Source organism: Moschus berezovskii, chromosome 4 (assembly GCF_049115385.1).
Source record: "Moschus berezovskii isolate FMDL1 chromosome 4, NW_MosBer_1.0, whole genome shotgun sequence".
NCBI lineage: Eukaryota > Metazoa > Chordata > Mammalia > Artiodactyla > Moschidae > Moschus > Moschus berezovskii.
Window position 1 is genome coordinate 14,217,672 of NC_142463.1, and position 16,146 is coordinate 14,233,817.

At 49.9% G+C, this 16,146-nt stretch overlaps 1 protein-coding gene and 1 non-coding gene across 9 annotated transcripts; both read right to left on the reverse strand.

Annotated features, from left to right (window-relative positions):
- Positions 1-590: 590 nt before the first annotated feature.
- On the reverse strand, positions 591-14,807 carry PABPC4 (poly(A) binding protein cytoplasmic 4). 8 transcript variants are annotated; one of them, XM_055402758.2, is made up of 16 exons: positions 13,647-14,807; positions 10,805-10,998; positions 9,960-10,075; positions 8,591-8,730; positions 8,156-8,250; positions 7,375-7,512; positions 6,769-6,864; positions 4,760-5,032; positions 4,336-4,423; positions 4,071-4,190; positions 3,485-3,571; positions 3,263-3,390; positions 2,048-2,141; positions 1,787-1,917; positions 1,469-1,528; positions 591-912 (listed from the first exon to the last, which is right to left on the reverse strand). In XM_055402758.2, the coding sequence occupies exons 1-16, from the start codon at positions 13,837-13,839 to the stop codon at positions 895-897; spliced, it is 1,971 nt and encodes a 656-aa protein (XP_055258733.1). In that variant the 5' UTR covers positions 13,840-14,807; the 3' UTR covers positions 591-894. The 8 variants fall into 8 exon arrangements, with proteins under 8 accessions (XP_055258733.1, XP_055258734.1, XP_055258736.1 ...); XM_055402759.2 differs by having other exon boundaries at positions 1,426-1,528; positions 4,351-4,423; positions 13,647-14,806; XM_055402761.2 differs by having other exon boundaries at positions 1,426-1,528; positions 4,119-4,190; positions 4,351-4,423; positions 13,647-14,805.
- Positions 6,365-6,499, reverse strand: LOC129541893 (small nucleolar RNA SNORA55). Its single transcript, XR_008682946.1, has one exon. It is a non-coding gene; the product is annotated as a small nucleolar RNA SNORA55 (small nucleolar RNA).
- Positions 14,808-16,146: the final 1,339 nt, after the last annotated feature.

The following is a 16,146-nucleotide window of genomic DNA, read 5'->3' on the forward strand; positions in this document are numbered from 1 at the left end:
TGTAAAGAAATAGAGGAAAACAATAGAATGGGAAAGACTAGAAATCTCTTCAAGAAAATTAGAGATACCACGGGAACATTTCATGCAAAGATGGGCTCAATAAAGGAGAGAAATGGTATGGACCTAACAGAAGTAGAAGATATTAAGAGGTGGCAAGAATACACAGAACTGTAGAAAAAAGATCTTCATGACCCAGATAATCATGACGGTATGATCACTCACCTAGAGCCAGACATCTGGGAATGTGAAGTCAAGTGGGCCTTAGAAAGCATCACTACGAAGAAAGCTAGTGAAGGTGATGGAATTCCAGTTGAGCTATTTCAAATCCTGAAAGATGATGCTGTGAAAGAGCTGCACTCAATATGCCAGCAAATTTGGAAAACTCAGCAGTGGCTCCAGGACTGGAAAAGGTCAGTTTTCATTCCAATCCCAAAGACGTCTATTTATGTCCTCCCATAATAGAATACAAGGGGACAGTCCTCACACCTTGTTAATCCAAAACAATCTGCTTTTAGAACTTCATTTGACCTTATTTACATCCAAAAGTTATTTTCAGCAAACACTGGAATTTATAGAAAACTGTGGTCAAAGAAAAACAGAGTCAGTTTTATGGAGATTTTTTTCTTTATTGAGAAACTTAAGACTTGGGTACATCAAATAAAACCAATTTCTGGGGGGAACAAATCAAAACCCACAATAGAAAAAAAAGTTAACACTGTCTGGGCCATATCAGAACCCAGAGAATATATTCTTTAAATTGAAAAATTCTAGGTGCTTCATAATTGACCTTTTGATACAAAATGACCTATTAAATTTGCAATTATGGTTCTTGGTGTTGAGGTCCATAGGACAAGCTAGGAAGTCTTCAAACCTTGAGCTGAATTCCATGAGGGTTTATTTGGCTTTTGAATCCTGAAAAGAAAAGCACCAACACAATAAATACAATAATCAAAATAACCTCAGAGACTCACAGAAATCTCTTACAGAAGTACTGCAGAGTAGGGTCTCTCAGCCTTGGTGCCCACTGACATTCTGGCACAGATAACTCTGTTGAAGATAGTCCTGTGTATTTTAGGCTGTTTAGCTGCATCCCTGCCCTCTACTCAACTAGATACCAGTAACACATTCCCAGTTGTGACAACCAAAATGTCTCCACATGTCCTCTGAGGAGGCACCCCTGGTTAAGAACCAGCGACTCTGCGGCTACAGCATGGAAAGCCCCACCCTTGACCTTTCCCGGGCATCCCTACTTCAACTCCGAATGACAGGGCTCAGGCCGTGAACAAGGGGCTAGGACAAGCCCTACCAACACTCCAGCCCTGGCCCTTACCATGTGCTCTGTCCCCTGCCTCTGCCCATCTTTATCTTTCAGGGGGATATTCAGGAATTAAAATCATTGCAGAAAAGAAAAATAGCCAAACATACGGTTCGTCCTTGTCTAAGAGGTAGCAGCAGCAACAGCGCCCACCTTCTGAGCAGCTTCTTTCTTGGCATGATGAGCCTGAAGGACCGCCACAGCCTCATCCACCTGTGAGAAATGTCCAGGTGGTCAGTGACATCCGAGGAGAGCTCCTCAGCCCCTCCCTGGAGCCAGGCCCAGCGGGCGTCTCCTGGTGCTCACTTTCCCAGATCCCCACAACCCAGCAGTCCTGAGGTCAGGCGAGGCATAAGGAAGTGGTCCTGAGGACAGCAGACTCTTCTCTCTGCCACTCCTGGGTGTTCACAGCCACCCCTCGTCCTCCTGAATCCAGTGAGCAGAGGCCACAGGATCTGAGAGCCCGCCCACCTTGGAGCGGAGAGACTCGGGGGACTCCAGCATGTGCAGCAGCTCCGAGTTGTCGATCTCCAGCAGCATCCCGGTTATCTTCCCAGCCAGGTTCGAGTGCATCGTCTGGATAAGCGGGAACAGACGCTCACCTGTGGGAAGGTATTCCATGAAAAACCCAGTGGAACCCCAGTAGAGGATGGACACTGGCGACTAGGTGAGTAGCTTAGCATCGCCCCCCTCCAACCCCCCCCCACTTCTGCAAGCACATGGATCCCTCACCCAGCATCTGCTTCTGTTCCTGGGGGGGTGCTGCAGCCAGCATGGAGGCGGTCAGCGGCTCCTGCCCCTGCACATGGACCGCAGGCTGGGGTGCCTGGGAACCAGGAGAGGCGGCAGGTTAGCACATGGAAAGGACAGTGACAGTGGTCATGAGCCCAACCACTCAAGTCTACTGAGTGACAGAGGAGATGGAAGCAGTTGTCCTTGCTGTCGGGGAACTGACTTCAGTCTTGGCGGACTGAGAGGCAGGCAGAGTGGTGTGAGGAAAAAAACCACAACCAACTAAAATGGCATGCTACTCGAAGGGAAGAGAAATGATTACGAAAAACCTACAGTGCTAGGCAGTCAAATACCAAATAATTTTAATGGACTCAAAGCCAGTGATCATAATTTACCGAAGGCATCAAAGCCTTGATAATAAACAAGGTCCTATGAACACTGGTATGTGGAGCTGTCTGCTGAAAGTTCTCCTTTAGGGGTGAATTCCCAGTAGAAACTGGGTCAAAGGACAGAGACAGCAAAATGCTTATGACTGCATCCTGGATCTCTTTCACTGCACCATGGATTTATTATATCAAATGCTCGAGGACTGTCAACACGCAAGGTTAATGCCAGTCACAGTCGTTTAAAAGAAGGGCCTTGTAGACAAAAAATGTTTCACATAGGGCCTCCTGGGGAATTTCCAACCTAGAGCATGGAGCAGGAGGAAACAAGGCCCAGCACCACTCCCCCAAGCAAACTACAGAGTTCTATCACAAGCTCCCTGTCTGACCTGCCTGAGGGGCCCAGCTCTAGAGACAGCAGTTCCAGTTCAGAAAACCTGGGATCCGGGTCCAATTCTTCCAACCCAACCTAATACCTCTGAAGCCAGGCCTTTCATCTGTAAGATGTTCACCCCATTACCTTGCAGAGCAACTAAGGATCAACTCAGCTGCTGGATGTGAAAGTGAAATGGAAGCTCAGAGCTGCGAGAGCCCCTGCACATGGTGAGGAGGAAAGCAGGAAGCAGGCTTCTCCTCTGGGGCACTGCTGAGTCAACTCTCATCAGGAAGAACACCTACAAGCCCCTTCTCTCCCACTAGAGTCCCCACCAGGACACAGCCCCCTGACACAGAGCTGGCATTTAATACCTAGTAAAGGAATCCAAGCAAAGCAGCTTTTAAATCATGGGGAGACAGGGGAAACCCTTCTAGGGTTCTGTTTGGTAGACCTCACCTGCAGGGGCTGGATGGCAGGGTGAGGACTGCGGACGCTGGAGGCATATTTGTAAGGTGCAACAGCCCGAGGAGCAGCGGCAGCAACAGCAGCACGAGGCGCTAAGTTCTGCACAGCTGTGGGAACACCTTAGGAGAAGGACAAGTGAAATTAAAGCCCAACAGTCTGGGCAAAGACCCGTCAAATCCCATCTTTCCCCATTCTCTGTGCATCCAATACCACCTCCAGACTGGCAGCTGTCAGTCAGCCCTTGCTGGGCGGCACCAGCCCCACCAAAGTCCATAGCCAAGCGGTCCGGGCACTCAGACCCTACAACAGACCAGCAAATGCACATCAGTGTTGGCGGCAGACGTCCAACTGGCCACGTCCCACGGAAGGAGCAATTCCAAAGCATGTTCACACAGCACACAGCACACATGGGGCCACTAGCACTACTTTCGAGGAAAAGCCAACAGATAACATACAACTCTTGCCACCTCTTGGTTGGAATACAGGACATTATTTGCAAAGAAGTGCCTTGAATCTCCCAACCCCACCCAAAGAACAGGCTGCCTCTGCAGTCATTCAGCTAACACATTTCTACACTTAAACTTTTTCACAGAGTCACCGATGAAGCAAAGAATCTTAAAAGGAACCAAACTCAGAACACAGGTTTTCCTGCTGCCCGTACCTACCTAAGCACACAGCTAAGACTACAGAACCAGGGCTGGACAGCACGCTGAGCCCAACGAACGGACCAACCCTGGGCAGGGCCGAGTCGTCGTGACTCCCTCCTCCCCGGGCCACGCTTCAAGGCCAGTTTGCTCACCGACTCTCTGAGCGGTGGTAGGGAGGCCGCGAGAGGCCGGAGCATTACCAGTTGGAGCCAGATGGCGAAGAGCTGGACGAGGCCCAGACTGGCGTATAGCACTTGGCATTCCTTGGAAGCCTAGTGAAGAGACAAAATCACACATCACTGGTCAACGACATGGACCCGAACCTAGGCTGTACCCCAGAGCAGGCAGGGAGGGGAGGTGGGGAAGCCCAGGACAGGTACATCCTGGGGGATCAGATCACTGTTCCCCACCACCTACCTTGAGGTCTCCCACCTTGCTGCCAGCGTGGATTAGGCCTCATCTGTGCTAACTGGTTAGGTGTGTAATATGGAGGTCTTCCCTGAGCCTGGAAGAAAGAGCAACCAAGCCCTTTTATTTAAGGACCTGAAGCCACACTATAGTAGTAGCTCATCTCATCTCCACATCAGGCTCTAGGCTGATCTTTGGGACAGAGGCACTCTCTGCTCAAGGGCGTGGGTCAGTTAACAGGGCTCCTCTACTCTACCCCTGCCACCGTGTGTGCGCAACCACGAGCAAGTCCATCCTGCTGTATCTGAAGGAGCTCTACTCTGACGGTCTAAAGCTCCAATACCCAAAAGTCCATCTCCCCCACCACTGTGGACTGTAGGAGCAGCTGTCAGCAGGCAGGTGCCAAAGAGGCGTGAACAGACGGCAGACCCACCTGTGGAACTGCTGGCACAAAGTAGCCCCCAGCTGCAGGCTGGAACTGATTTAAGATGGCGTTGGCAGGCAGTGCCCTCATCCCGGCCACCCGCTGCATATACTGGTTGGTCAGGTGAGCCTTTCTCTCCTCCTTTCTCTGGGCCAGAGCGACATACAGTGGCTTGGAGCCCACAATGCGTCCATTCATCTCCGTGACTGCTTTGGTTGCCTCTTCAGGGGATGAGAAGCAGACAAAGCCAAATCCTTTGCTTCTCCCATCCTCCAGCATCACCTACAAAAACGAGACCAGCCACTTAGGACAAAGGTGTCCATGTGTTAAAACCTGGGCTCCCCACTGTGAGAGTTGCCAGGTTGAGTCAGGACATCTCAGCCCAGTCCCATGATGGACCCCAGACCAACTGAGTCACCACCTCTAAGGGAGAACCTAAGCATTTTGCTTTTTTAGATCCCCAAGTGACTGAAGTTCCCAAATACTGTGAGATGCCTAATGGCTGAAGCAGGAACCCAAAGATGTTTTCTGAAACCCAGAGGCATAGCTATCTCTGGGAACTCAGAGATCTGGACAGCAGCGTCAACCAATTTATTTGTAGAACTCATCTGCCAAAGACCTTGGTGAATTGAACTTCAGGAGTTCTAAAATCAATGTGTGCCACCCTCAATTCAATCAGAATAAACACAGCAGAAAGACAACCAGCCAGGAGACAGGCAGCTGGATTCGAGCCCTGCTCTGTAATCTCTATGCTATACTGCTTAAAGGAAAAAAAAAAAAGGGCTTTTCCTCGCCTGAGCAGCTCATTTCTTGCTTTTCCCAGCCTCTCTCCTCAGAAGCACAGGGAGCAATGTGACCATGTGGGCTTGGATCATTAGCTCACAGCCTAGATAATCTCCTAAAGAGGAGGCCTGGGGAGTAAAGACATGTAACCACCCAACAACTGTCTACCAACAAGGTGGACCAATAATGCACGTGAAAGTACTATGACATCTTCATCTTGGAAATGGCACCCAGGAAACTTCAAGATATAGTGCTTCTGCTCTCTTCTTGCAAATACCATCATGACTCCTGTGCTGGTCAGCTAGAAGACACTATCTATCATTCGTTACACTGCTGGAAGCCCATCAAGAGGGTGATAAGAGGGAGGGGGCGAGGAACTGAGGAAATTCCTGAGGGTGGCCTCTGGCCAACACCCTGCTGCCACTGATAATGCTCCTGGGCTGTGAGTGACAAGCTAAGGGCCAGGGCAGGGCTGCCAACTCTTTACTGGCCCACTGGCCTCCCTTCTTGTCACCTGAAGGACTCTGGGATGTGGGCTACACCTCTAGGAAGTGGGAACAGTTCGTATGAGGCTCTGCCCCAAACTTTCAGGCACCACCAGCTCCCACCACAAACCCAGATAGGACCTGCGGTGTGATATCTTCACCTAGCCAGTGTGCTCATGCTCCTTATTTTTACAAGGAGCTTTGCACTTACCCCCCCTGGCTAACTCAGTTGATATAATTAACAAGGAAAATCAAGCAGATGCAAAACACAGAAAAACAAACTTTCCACTCTCCTTTCCTTCTTACGAGACCCAACTCCAAAATCCTCAAAACACCTCTGTTTGAGAAGTGTGGCAGAGTCGTAGAGACAGGCCCCAAGACAAATGGAAAACAGCCCGTCTGGATTTCCCCTGCTCATACTGTAGCACCATCTGTCCCCACACCAGCACGAAGCAGCAGAGAATGGGAAAGATTCAGGTGCTCTTGGGGGCTTGAAGAGAGGGACTGAGTCAGGTTCAGCTCCACATCCCAGTGCCTGGGAGACAGTGCAACATTAACCCAATGAACTGTCCTTCTCCAGAGCATACACTCAGATGGTAAATGAAGCCAGGAGAAATTCCTAGGCCAATGTGGTAGCTACTCTCATAAAAGAGCAAAATTTAGATCCTATCCCTTCAATGAAATAAATGCAATAAACTTCTACAGGATTATAACTTCTGTTTTCAATCCCCGAACCTCAGGATCAAATACCTTAGCACTGGTGATTGATCCAAAAGGAGAAAACTCTTTCCTTAACTTCTCGTCATCGATGGTGTCATCCAAGTTCTTAATGTAGAGATTCACCCCCTGAAGCAGAAAGATCTGTTACACATGCCCTGGCAACTCTGGTTCTCAAAATGTGACCCCCAGATTCGTCAGAAATGTGAACCCTCGGGCGAGCGCCCGCCACTCATGAGGCAGAATCAACGCTGAGGAAGGACCGTGTGCAGACGCGGCGGGACCATCGACGCGGCCCCAGCCTTCCTCACAGCTGCGCAGGCTGACCCCTGACCCCAGCAGGGTTCGCCTTGCCACCAGTCCAGACAAATGGCTATCATTTAAGTAAACAGAAGCTCAAGACTTAAGAACAGACTGAGGCTTCCAAAACAGAGTCCCTAAACAAATAATTTAAATCTCTGTCCCTGTCCTAGAATTGCTATTATCTGGTAGGTATATCCTTTTAAACCTGATGATCTTGGGAGAAATCAGAAGAGCAAACTCATGGTCCCCAAAGAGAAAGCCTGCCAGCAAAGGGTGCTTTTGCCAATACCTTGAGGTACATCCCTGCTGGTAGGCTGGGCTGAGACCACCTCTCACCTGATAGCGACTAATCCTCTCCTGCTTCAGCTGTTCAAATTTTCGCTTTAACTCAGCCTGCCGCTCCACTTTCTTTTGTGCACGGCCAACGAAAATGACCTTCCCAGTGATTTCTTTTCCATTCATCTCTTCCACAGCCTGAAGAAGAAATACATGACTTTAAACCAAGATGCAGAGGCAGGGCCTTGCTCTGGAGGTCTGTTAAGTCCCACCAAATATTCTGAGAGAAAGAAATCTTCCCTATAGGGCTAAAAACTGATTTCCCTCTGAAGTCAGCTAAGCCAATCCAAACCTTCTCATCAGTAAAATAGGGCTAATATTTAAATCGGTCATTGGTCGAGATAATACAGTGAAAAAATCATACAGCTGTATAAATACAAGCATAGCAGACATAAGCCTAGGCTGATAATTTGGCTGTCACTACATTTCTCAGGTTCTTTCAAGGATACTGAGTGTTGAGGGCCAATGCTTTCCCCAGAAGTGGCTACTGCTCCCATATCGGCAACTCTGGGCTCTTGGTTCCCTCACCTACAAGTGGGAACAAACCCCTGCCTTATACTTTCAACCTACACGGCTGAAGAGCTGAGGTGATGGGCACATGCCAAATGCTTTGAAAAGTTACATGTGAAATGCCTCGGGAAGATAACTCCAGAGCACAGAGACTGCACATAACTACTAGATTCTCAGGGAATGCCAGCTCCACCCTATGTGATGGTAAGACCCTGCCCACACGCTGGGGCCATTCCCTACAAATTTTCCCCAACCCTCATGTTACTCTCACCTTATTGGCATCCTCGTGTTTTTCGTAACTCACAAAGCCAAAGCCTTTGGATTTCCCACTGGGATCTCTCATCACCTTGACACTTAGGGTCTTACCTATTGCCAAAGGACAGAACTATTAGTAACAGCATCTCCACCACAGCTCAAAGAGAGGCTTCTTTGGGAGCTCACTTGACCCTCCTGCTGAGGCCAGACGGACTCAAGAGGCACCATGCCTGGCCTTCTAATTCTGACTAAGCTGCTGAGATAGGCTTGGGAATGGGACAAAATAGAATGAAGCCAAGAGCTGAGGCCTGGGCTCTATTCCTATCTACCCTGTGGCCTTCGTCATATAAGGCATTTTACTTCTGGGTCTAGATGCCCTCATCTCTTAAATAAGTAAAAAGATGAATTCCAGGTCTGGTGGGACACAAGGGGGCAAGGGACCCTGACTTACCAAACTGGCTAAATAGCTCTTTCAGATTCTCATCATCAACCTCTTCCCCGAAGTTTTTGATGTAAACATTGGTAAATTCCTTGGCTTTGGCTCCAAGTTCGGCTTCCCGCTCTTTTCGAGACTTGAATCTGCCCACAAACCTAAAAAGAAATCATGAAAAATACTGATCACTCAGAGGAACAAAATATGATTTCCAGGGGCCCAAAGGAATGCAGATTAAAGGCTGACAGGAGAGGTTAAAACACGAGTCCCCCTCCAACCACCAAGAGAGCAAGTTCAGAGATGCCCCAACTCCCCAGCAGAAAGAGAAAGAGGCGGGACTATCCTTCGAGGATCAGCCCCAGGGCTCCTGGCTCAGGCCAGGGCCCCTCCTACCACATCACACTGCCTTCGTGAAGAAACCTGATGACCATGTTTTTAAAACGTTCATTTCTGTACATCTATGTAAATGCATAGAAAAGGTCTGGAAGGATACAAACCAAACTGTTAACAGTGGTTAATCCTAGGAGTGAGATTGTTGGCGTGAACCAAGAGGCAGCCTTTGTTTTTCACTGTATTCATTTTGGTGCTGCTTACAGTTAACTGGAAAAGGTACCCTCACATTAAAAATCTTTTCGCTTTCTTTCTAGTGGTACCTTTAGAAGACTTGACCACTGGGGCAACCCATTCCCTGGTCTGTTCAATAACACAATGGACAGAAAAGACTTTTGCTTGTCATAACTAAGATTTACTGTATGGTCCCTTCTCTCTCTGCGTGGCTTAACTAAGATCAACATCTCTCCATTCTAAAGCAACCACACCAAAGCAACATGGTCTATTATGAACAGTCTTCTGCACCGGGATGAGATTTTTCACTGTAAAAGTACTACTGTGGAGCCACCCTAGTATTTTGAAGGCCACTGACTCATAAGTTAGCCAAGTGGAGGGGACAATTTGGCATCAACTCCTAGCGAGTGACCCCATGGACAGACCTGAGTCATGGAAGGTCAAGGTCACATGGCTAGTACACAGCTTCTGGTCAGTCCAGGGCCCTCTCCACTCTGCCGCTGGCCAAGACCCCTGCTCAGAGTGGGCTCAAGAGCTGCCTTCCAGCCAGCCCCTGTTGCCAATGCTCACAAAACCCACAGACGGATGCTTCTAAGGGAGAGGCGGCAGGCCGGCCATGGCTTGGGCTGGAAGCCCACCTTGGCGAGTCAAAAGGGCTGCCACGGCTCAGGCAGGGAGACTCACCAGCCCTGGAGTGGAGAGGTAGGAGCAGGCCACACTTGGGCCGAGAGAACCAGTAGCCGCCTTGTGTGTGCCAGTTAATACCGAGGTGGGGCCACGGCTGGCTCATGCGATGGCTGTTGCTCCAGACTGGGACACTCACACTTTGCGGTCATTGAGGAGCATGCCGTTCATCTTCTCGATGGCCTTGTCGGCAGCCTCCTGGGTCTCGAAGTGGACAAAGGCATAACCCTTAGAGCCGTTCTCATCACACACCACCTGTCAAAGATAAGGCGAGCCACTTCAGCACCACTGCCCAGCTCCAAGGACTCAAGAGCCATGTGGGCTCCTGAGTCTGAGAGGCCTCTAGCCCATCCATGGTTAAAAGGAGATTACAGCAGGTACCTAGTGATGTTCCACTTACAAATGGTAGCCACCATTAGGCTGCGTTCTATTTCACAAGTCTTAGTTCATTAAAAAAGTATTTTGAGATCTGGGTACAAACCCACAAGGTTACAGAAAGAAAAACCATTTTCCAAGCCCACAACAGAATTTCAGTCTAGTGTGGAGTCAGCTATGCAAACCACCACCACACAAGTTGCACAAAATGTTTCCACAGAAACAGGTGCATGGAGAAGGAAGAGGGTGAATTCATGCTTCTAAAATGACTAACTACAGCTTCCTGGAGACTAGGCATTGCTCGGGTACTTGCCACCATTCACCCCCCGCCCCCCAACAAGAGAACCTTTTGATGCCTTCCAAAGTTAGGAAACAGGAAGGATATTTCAGGCAGAGGGAAGAATAAACAAAGACAAGAAATCACCTGCTGGTTTATGCTGGGCTGTGGCACTGAGATTATCTACAGGGAACTTTTAGACTTCTACGCCATTTCCAGCATTTTGAAAATTATCATACCCGGCTGCCCAATTCCAAGGCAATTCCCCACTTAATATTTGTTTTTATGAGTCAGTTAATTATTCTGCTGGAAATCATTTAATCAGTGTTTACCTTGCAGGACAGAATGTTCCCAAAAGCAGAAAAAGTATCATAAAGTGCCTTGTTATCTATAGATTTGTCCAGGTTCTTGATGAAGACGTTTCCCACACCAGATTTTCTCAGAGATGGATCCCTCTGAGACCACATGATTCGGATCGGCTTTCCCTTAATTACATCAAAGTTCATGGTGTCCAAGGCCCGCTCAGCTGCAAAACAGAAACACATTCCCGTCGAGGATATAAAACGTTACCTTGCGTACTTAAATGATTGTCACCATCCCAGGAACAGATAGCTCCAGGACTTTTCAAGGTAAGCACTCTGATACAGGGAATTCTATTAAAATTAAACGACGTCTGTTTCCTCTAGCCTGCAACACTACAGAGGATATAAGTTCTAGCAAACCGTCCTCCTTCATGGCAGAAGTCTCAGTTCCTCTGGGGCAAGCCAGTTAGGCAAGATAATCTAAATGCATTTATGGCACCAGGGTCACATGATAACACCTTACATTTGATTAAGCAGTATCATCTATTGAGACTTTGCAGCCTATGCAGCCTACTACCCACAGGGAGGGAGGTGAAACAGGTGAAATGATCCACCTTATCAAATGGACAAACTTATGAGCAGGATGGCTTAACAGTATAGCTTAACTACCGATTAAGAAACTAATGGCAGACTTTCTGATTATTTTTCAGTAACATTGCATCAGCGTTATCAACTAGCTGTCACTTAGTTTACAACTCGTCTACTGGTCGAATGACTAAAAAATCCTGTGAACAATCAACTGGGCAAAATGTGCTCTCTCTGAATTCAGCCCAGTTTCCTGTATTTTTAATGTCTGGGAAAATTCAGACAAAAAACCTTGATTATCAAAATGACGGTCACACATGGAAATGTTCTTTGTATTATCAGAGTAAGAATGCAACACCTTGCTGCCTAAGTTGGAGCACGGGCAGGCCCGGCACCTAGTGGTTTCTAGGCTATCAAGCCTCAATCTGAGTTCCAGGGAATTCCAGGAATTTCAGATGTCCCAGTGCCCAATCAAGTTCTCAACCCAGTGCTTTGGGATGTTCCTTCACTTCTCAACCAAATCCAGGTATTCACCATCTGTCAGCAGAACACTTCTCTTTACTGGCAGTAAACGATTCAGACCCACTTTTCCTGACTTATGCCCTGACATCACCCAGAATCTCCTCCTCCAAGAAGGGATGGGGGTAGGGGGTGTGTTACCCCTGCCTCAAGGCACCGTATCACTGAAAGCAGGAAGATCCCTGACTCTGCCCCTCCACAAGCTCATCTGTCCAGTCAGCCAGCAGAGCAGCTCCTTTTCAGTACTTCCCACCACCTTTCCCACTGTTCTCAGCTAGATTCGTTTAGTGTGAGGGAAGGTGGTCAGGGCAAGGGGAGATGGCAGGTCCAGCAAATGTCCAGGACAGAAGGGCTCGCTTGTGAGGACTCTGAGCCACAGCCTGCGACCCCAAACTGTGTTTCATGAATTAGCAAGCAAGAAGCCCATTTTAACACGGCTCCTGTCTATTTCCAGACAGCACTGCACAAGGCAAGTCGGCTTAGTCTGACAAATCTGGCTGCACTTATTTATAGCAAGGAGAGGTCCTGCAGAGGTATGTGTTGGCAGACACACTAACCAATGGCTTGTGCTACTATCTCTAAGTGACAGGACTTTTGTTCAGAAGAGTCAAGGAGGCTGACAAGAGCCAATGGGCCCACTGCTCCCCACTAAAAAGGCCACACTCAGCTACTTCCTTGTGCCCTGTGGCCAGAAAAAACCCAGAGCCCACTGAACTGAGTGGAGCAGTGCTGTGTCTCTCAGCAAGTCCACTTCTCCGTTCTCAGCTGCCTCCTGGGCAGGTGACATTCTGTGGGTTTCACGGACAGTGGACCAAGTGGGGCAAAAACAGGGACCACAGGATGGCTTCTTTCTCCCACCAATGGTCTGTCTCTACCGTTGTTCCCCTCTGTTCTGGAGTCACGTGCAGCCCCCAATTAGGTTTTTTCTGGCCTCACTCAGGCCAGGCCTGCAGCATACCTCAGCATGCTCCAGCCCCAGTCAGGGCTGGCAGAGCACTGCACCCTCAGTCCCAGCTTAGCCTCCAACCTTTCGCAGTTCCTTTTCCTCTTCGGAAGTCCTATCTTTTTCAGATGAGATGAAGTGAAAGGGTTTTTGACAAGTGTAAAGCACTGTCTACAGGTGAGCTGATAATCCCCAACAGCCTAGCGGATTTCCAAGGGGCGCCTCCCTGACTACCTGCGCAACCTGCTCCAAAGCCCAGGGAGCTGGCCTGGCACCACACACTCTGGTGGTGCTAACACAAGTGCCTGCTCAAGTTCAACACACAGAATTGTTCCCCTGCTTCCTACCTGCCCTGAAAGATCCATCAGCACAAAACCAAAGACTCTTAAGCTTAGGGTCAAGTGAGGGGAGGGGACAGCAGTTTTGCCATGTAAAATTTTGGAAGAAATTGTGTTTCAATCATCCTTTTTCTCAAGCCTGTGAGGGGCCAGAGACCCTGGCCACCTAAGGCTCTCTTAACAGAGCAGCTCCCCCCCACCACAGACATGGAATGACAGCAACTTCCTTCTGGTCCTCCTTGGGCTCCAACACCCCCTCCTCCCACCACTGATTAGCCCAAGGTCACCCAGTTAGCAAGTGGTGGAAGCAAGACTGAAACTCTGGTCATCTGATGCCAGGATCCCGGGTTCTCAACCCCCGCATCCCGTCCCCCACTATGGCTTCTGTGCGCTGTGGCGATGTCCCCTCCCCGGGGTGGGGACCCGCCTGGAGGACCCTCAGGGTCTCCTGGGAGCCCACAGGTTTATGGCCACAGCTTGTACTCACCGTCAGCCGGCTGCTGGAAGTTGACGTAGGCATAACCCAGGGAGCGGCGGGTGATCATATCGCGGCAGACCCGGATGGACAGCACAGGCCCCGCAGGACTGAACTTTTCGTACAGCATGGCCTCGGTGACGTCCGAGTGCAGATCACCCACGTACAGGGAGGCCATGGGGTAGCTGCTGGCCGCAGCGTTCATCTCCCCAGCCCCCACCACCCCGAGCCCCGCCAGGAGGACTTCTTAAGAGGGACCGCACAGGACAAAGGGGGCTCCGCTCGGAGCCGTGGCCCACGCCGCGGCTCACAGGTGGCAGTGAAGCTCGGAGAAGCTGGGAGTCGGCTCCGAGGGCCGGAGAGGAGTTCGGGGACGGCTCGGACGAGACTGCCAAACCGCAGACAAAAGGCTCTCAAAAACAATATGGCCCTCCCTGGGAGTTTGTAATTTTTCAGCTGTCCTGGTCTGAAGCTCCCAATTTCAAAAAAAAGGGAAAAAATTAAAACGTGGACTCCCCTCCGAATGACAAAAAAATTTCCAGAGGCAACCCAGCGGTGCCCACGGCGGCCTCCGGGACGCGCGTTTCTCTATAAATATAGGCCTCGGGCTCCCGGCGGTTTAAGATTACAGCAGCCCGGAGAAGAGGGAAACCAAATATTTGTCGGTGTCGACTCGGCAAGCCCCGGGCGGCCCGAGCGCGCAGCCGCCTCCCACGCCGGGCCGGCGAAGGGCAGCGCGGACACGTGGTGCGGGGAGGCCGGCGCGCGGGGGGCGAGGGCGGCGGGCGCGGGGCTGCCACGCGGCGCGACCGGGCAGCGGCGCGTGGACGCGGGCGCGCGGGCGGCTCACCACCGGACCGACGGACGGGGACCGACAGACGCCCAGGTGCGGCGGCGGCGGGCAGGCCGGAAGCGTGCGAAAGTGACTTCCCCGCGGGTTCTCCGAAGAGGATTCGTTTTTTTCTTTTCCTTTCTCTATTTTTTTTTTTAATTTTAAAGCGTTTTCGGGTTTTTTTTTATCTTTTTCTCTTTTTTTTTTTTTGCTTCAGGCTACTAGGCCCGAAAGTGATGGAGGCTGCGGCGACCCGGGGCGGAGAGAGGCGGCCGGGGGAGCCACCGCTCCATTTATACCCGCCCGCCCCGGGCGCTGCTGGTCGAAGGGCGCCTCGCGACCTGGGCGCAGTCGTGCCCGCCCACTCGGCCCGGGGGCCCGAGGCGGGGCGGCCACACGAGAGCGTCCCGGCGCGGCCGCTCGGCGCCACAGCGACCCCTGGCGCTCGGAGGACCGCTACGCTGGGGCCTCAGCCGGACCCAGGAGCCCCTTTCCCTACGGAAGGCTGAAGTGTAAACCACCCGCTAGTCTGCGACTAGAAGGCAAGGATAATGTCACCTGCTCGTGCGCATCATGTTTGTAATCAATGTCTTGCCGAAGTGTAAAATAAAGATGATATAAAGTAAATTATAGTTACATAATAGGTGCTCCATGTACATGATTGGACCCAAATAAAGAAGCTTTTAGATTACTGGGACCTAAAGGTAACGGGCTTGGATTACTGTAATATTGAATGGTTTCCCTTGGAAACGAACAGATATCATTCTGTCGTTTTTAAGATTGCATCCAAGTACTGCATTTCGGACTCTTTTGTTGACCATGATGGCTACTCCATTTCTTCTAAGGGATTCCTGCCCACAGTAGTAGATATAATGGTCATCTGAGTTAAATTCACCCATTCCAGTCCATTTTAGTTCACTGATTGCTAGAATGTCTACGTTCACTCTTGCCATCTCCTGTTTGACCACTTCCAATTTGCCTTGATTCATGGACCTAACAGTCCACGTTCCTATGCAACATTGCTCTTTACAGCATCGGACCTTGCTTCTATTACCAGTCACATCCACAACTGGGTATTGGTTTTGCTTTGGCTCCATCCCTTCATTCCTTCTGGAGTTATTTCTCCACTGATCTCCAGTAGCATACTGAAGTCAAGTGGGCCTTAGAAAGCATCACTACGAACAAAGCTAGTGGAGTTGATAGAATTCCAGTTGAGCTATTTCAAATCCTGAAAGATGATGCTGTGAAAGTGCTGCACTCAATATGCCAGCAAATTTGGAAAACTCAGCAGTGGCCACAGGACTGGAAAAGGTCAGTCTTCATTCCAGTCCCAAAGAATGCTCAAACTACTGCACAACTGCACTCATCTCACACGCTAGTAAAGTCATGCTCAAAATTCTCCAAGCCAGGCTTCAGCAATATGTGAACCGTGAACTCCCAGATGTTCAAACAGGTTTTAGAAAAAGCAGAGGCACCAGAGATCAAATTGCCAACATCCGCTGGATCATGGAGAAAGCAAGAGAGTTCCAGAAAAACATCTATTTCTGCTTCATTGACTATGCCAAAGCTTTTGACTGTGTGGATCACAATAAACTGTGGAAAATTCTGAAAGAGATGGGAATCCCAGACCACCTGACCTGCCTCTTGAGAAACCTGTATGCAGGTCAGGAAGCAACAGTT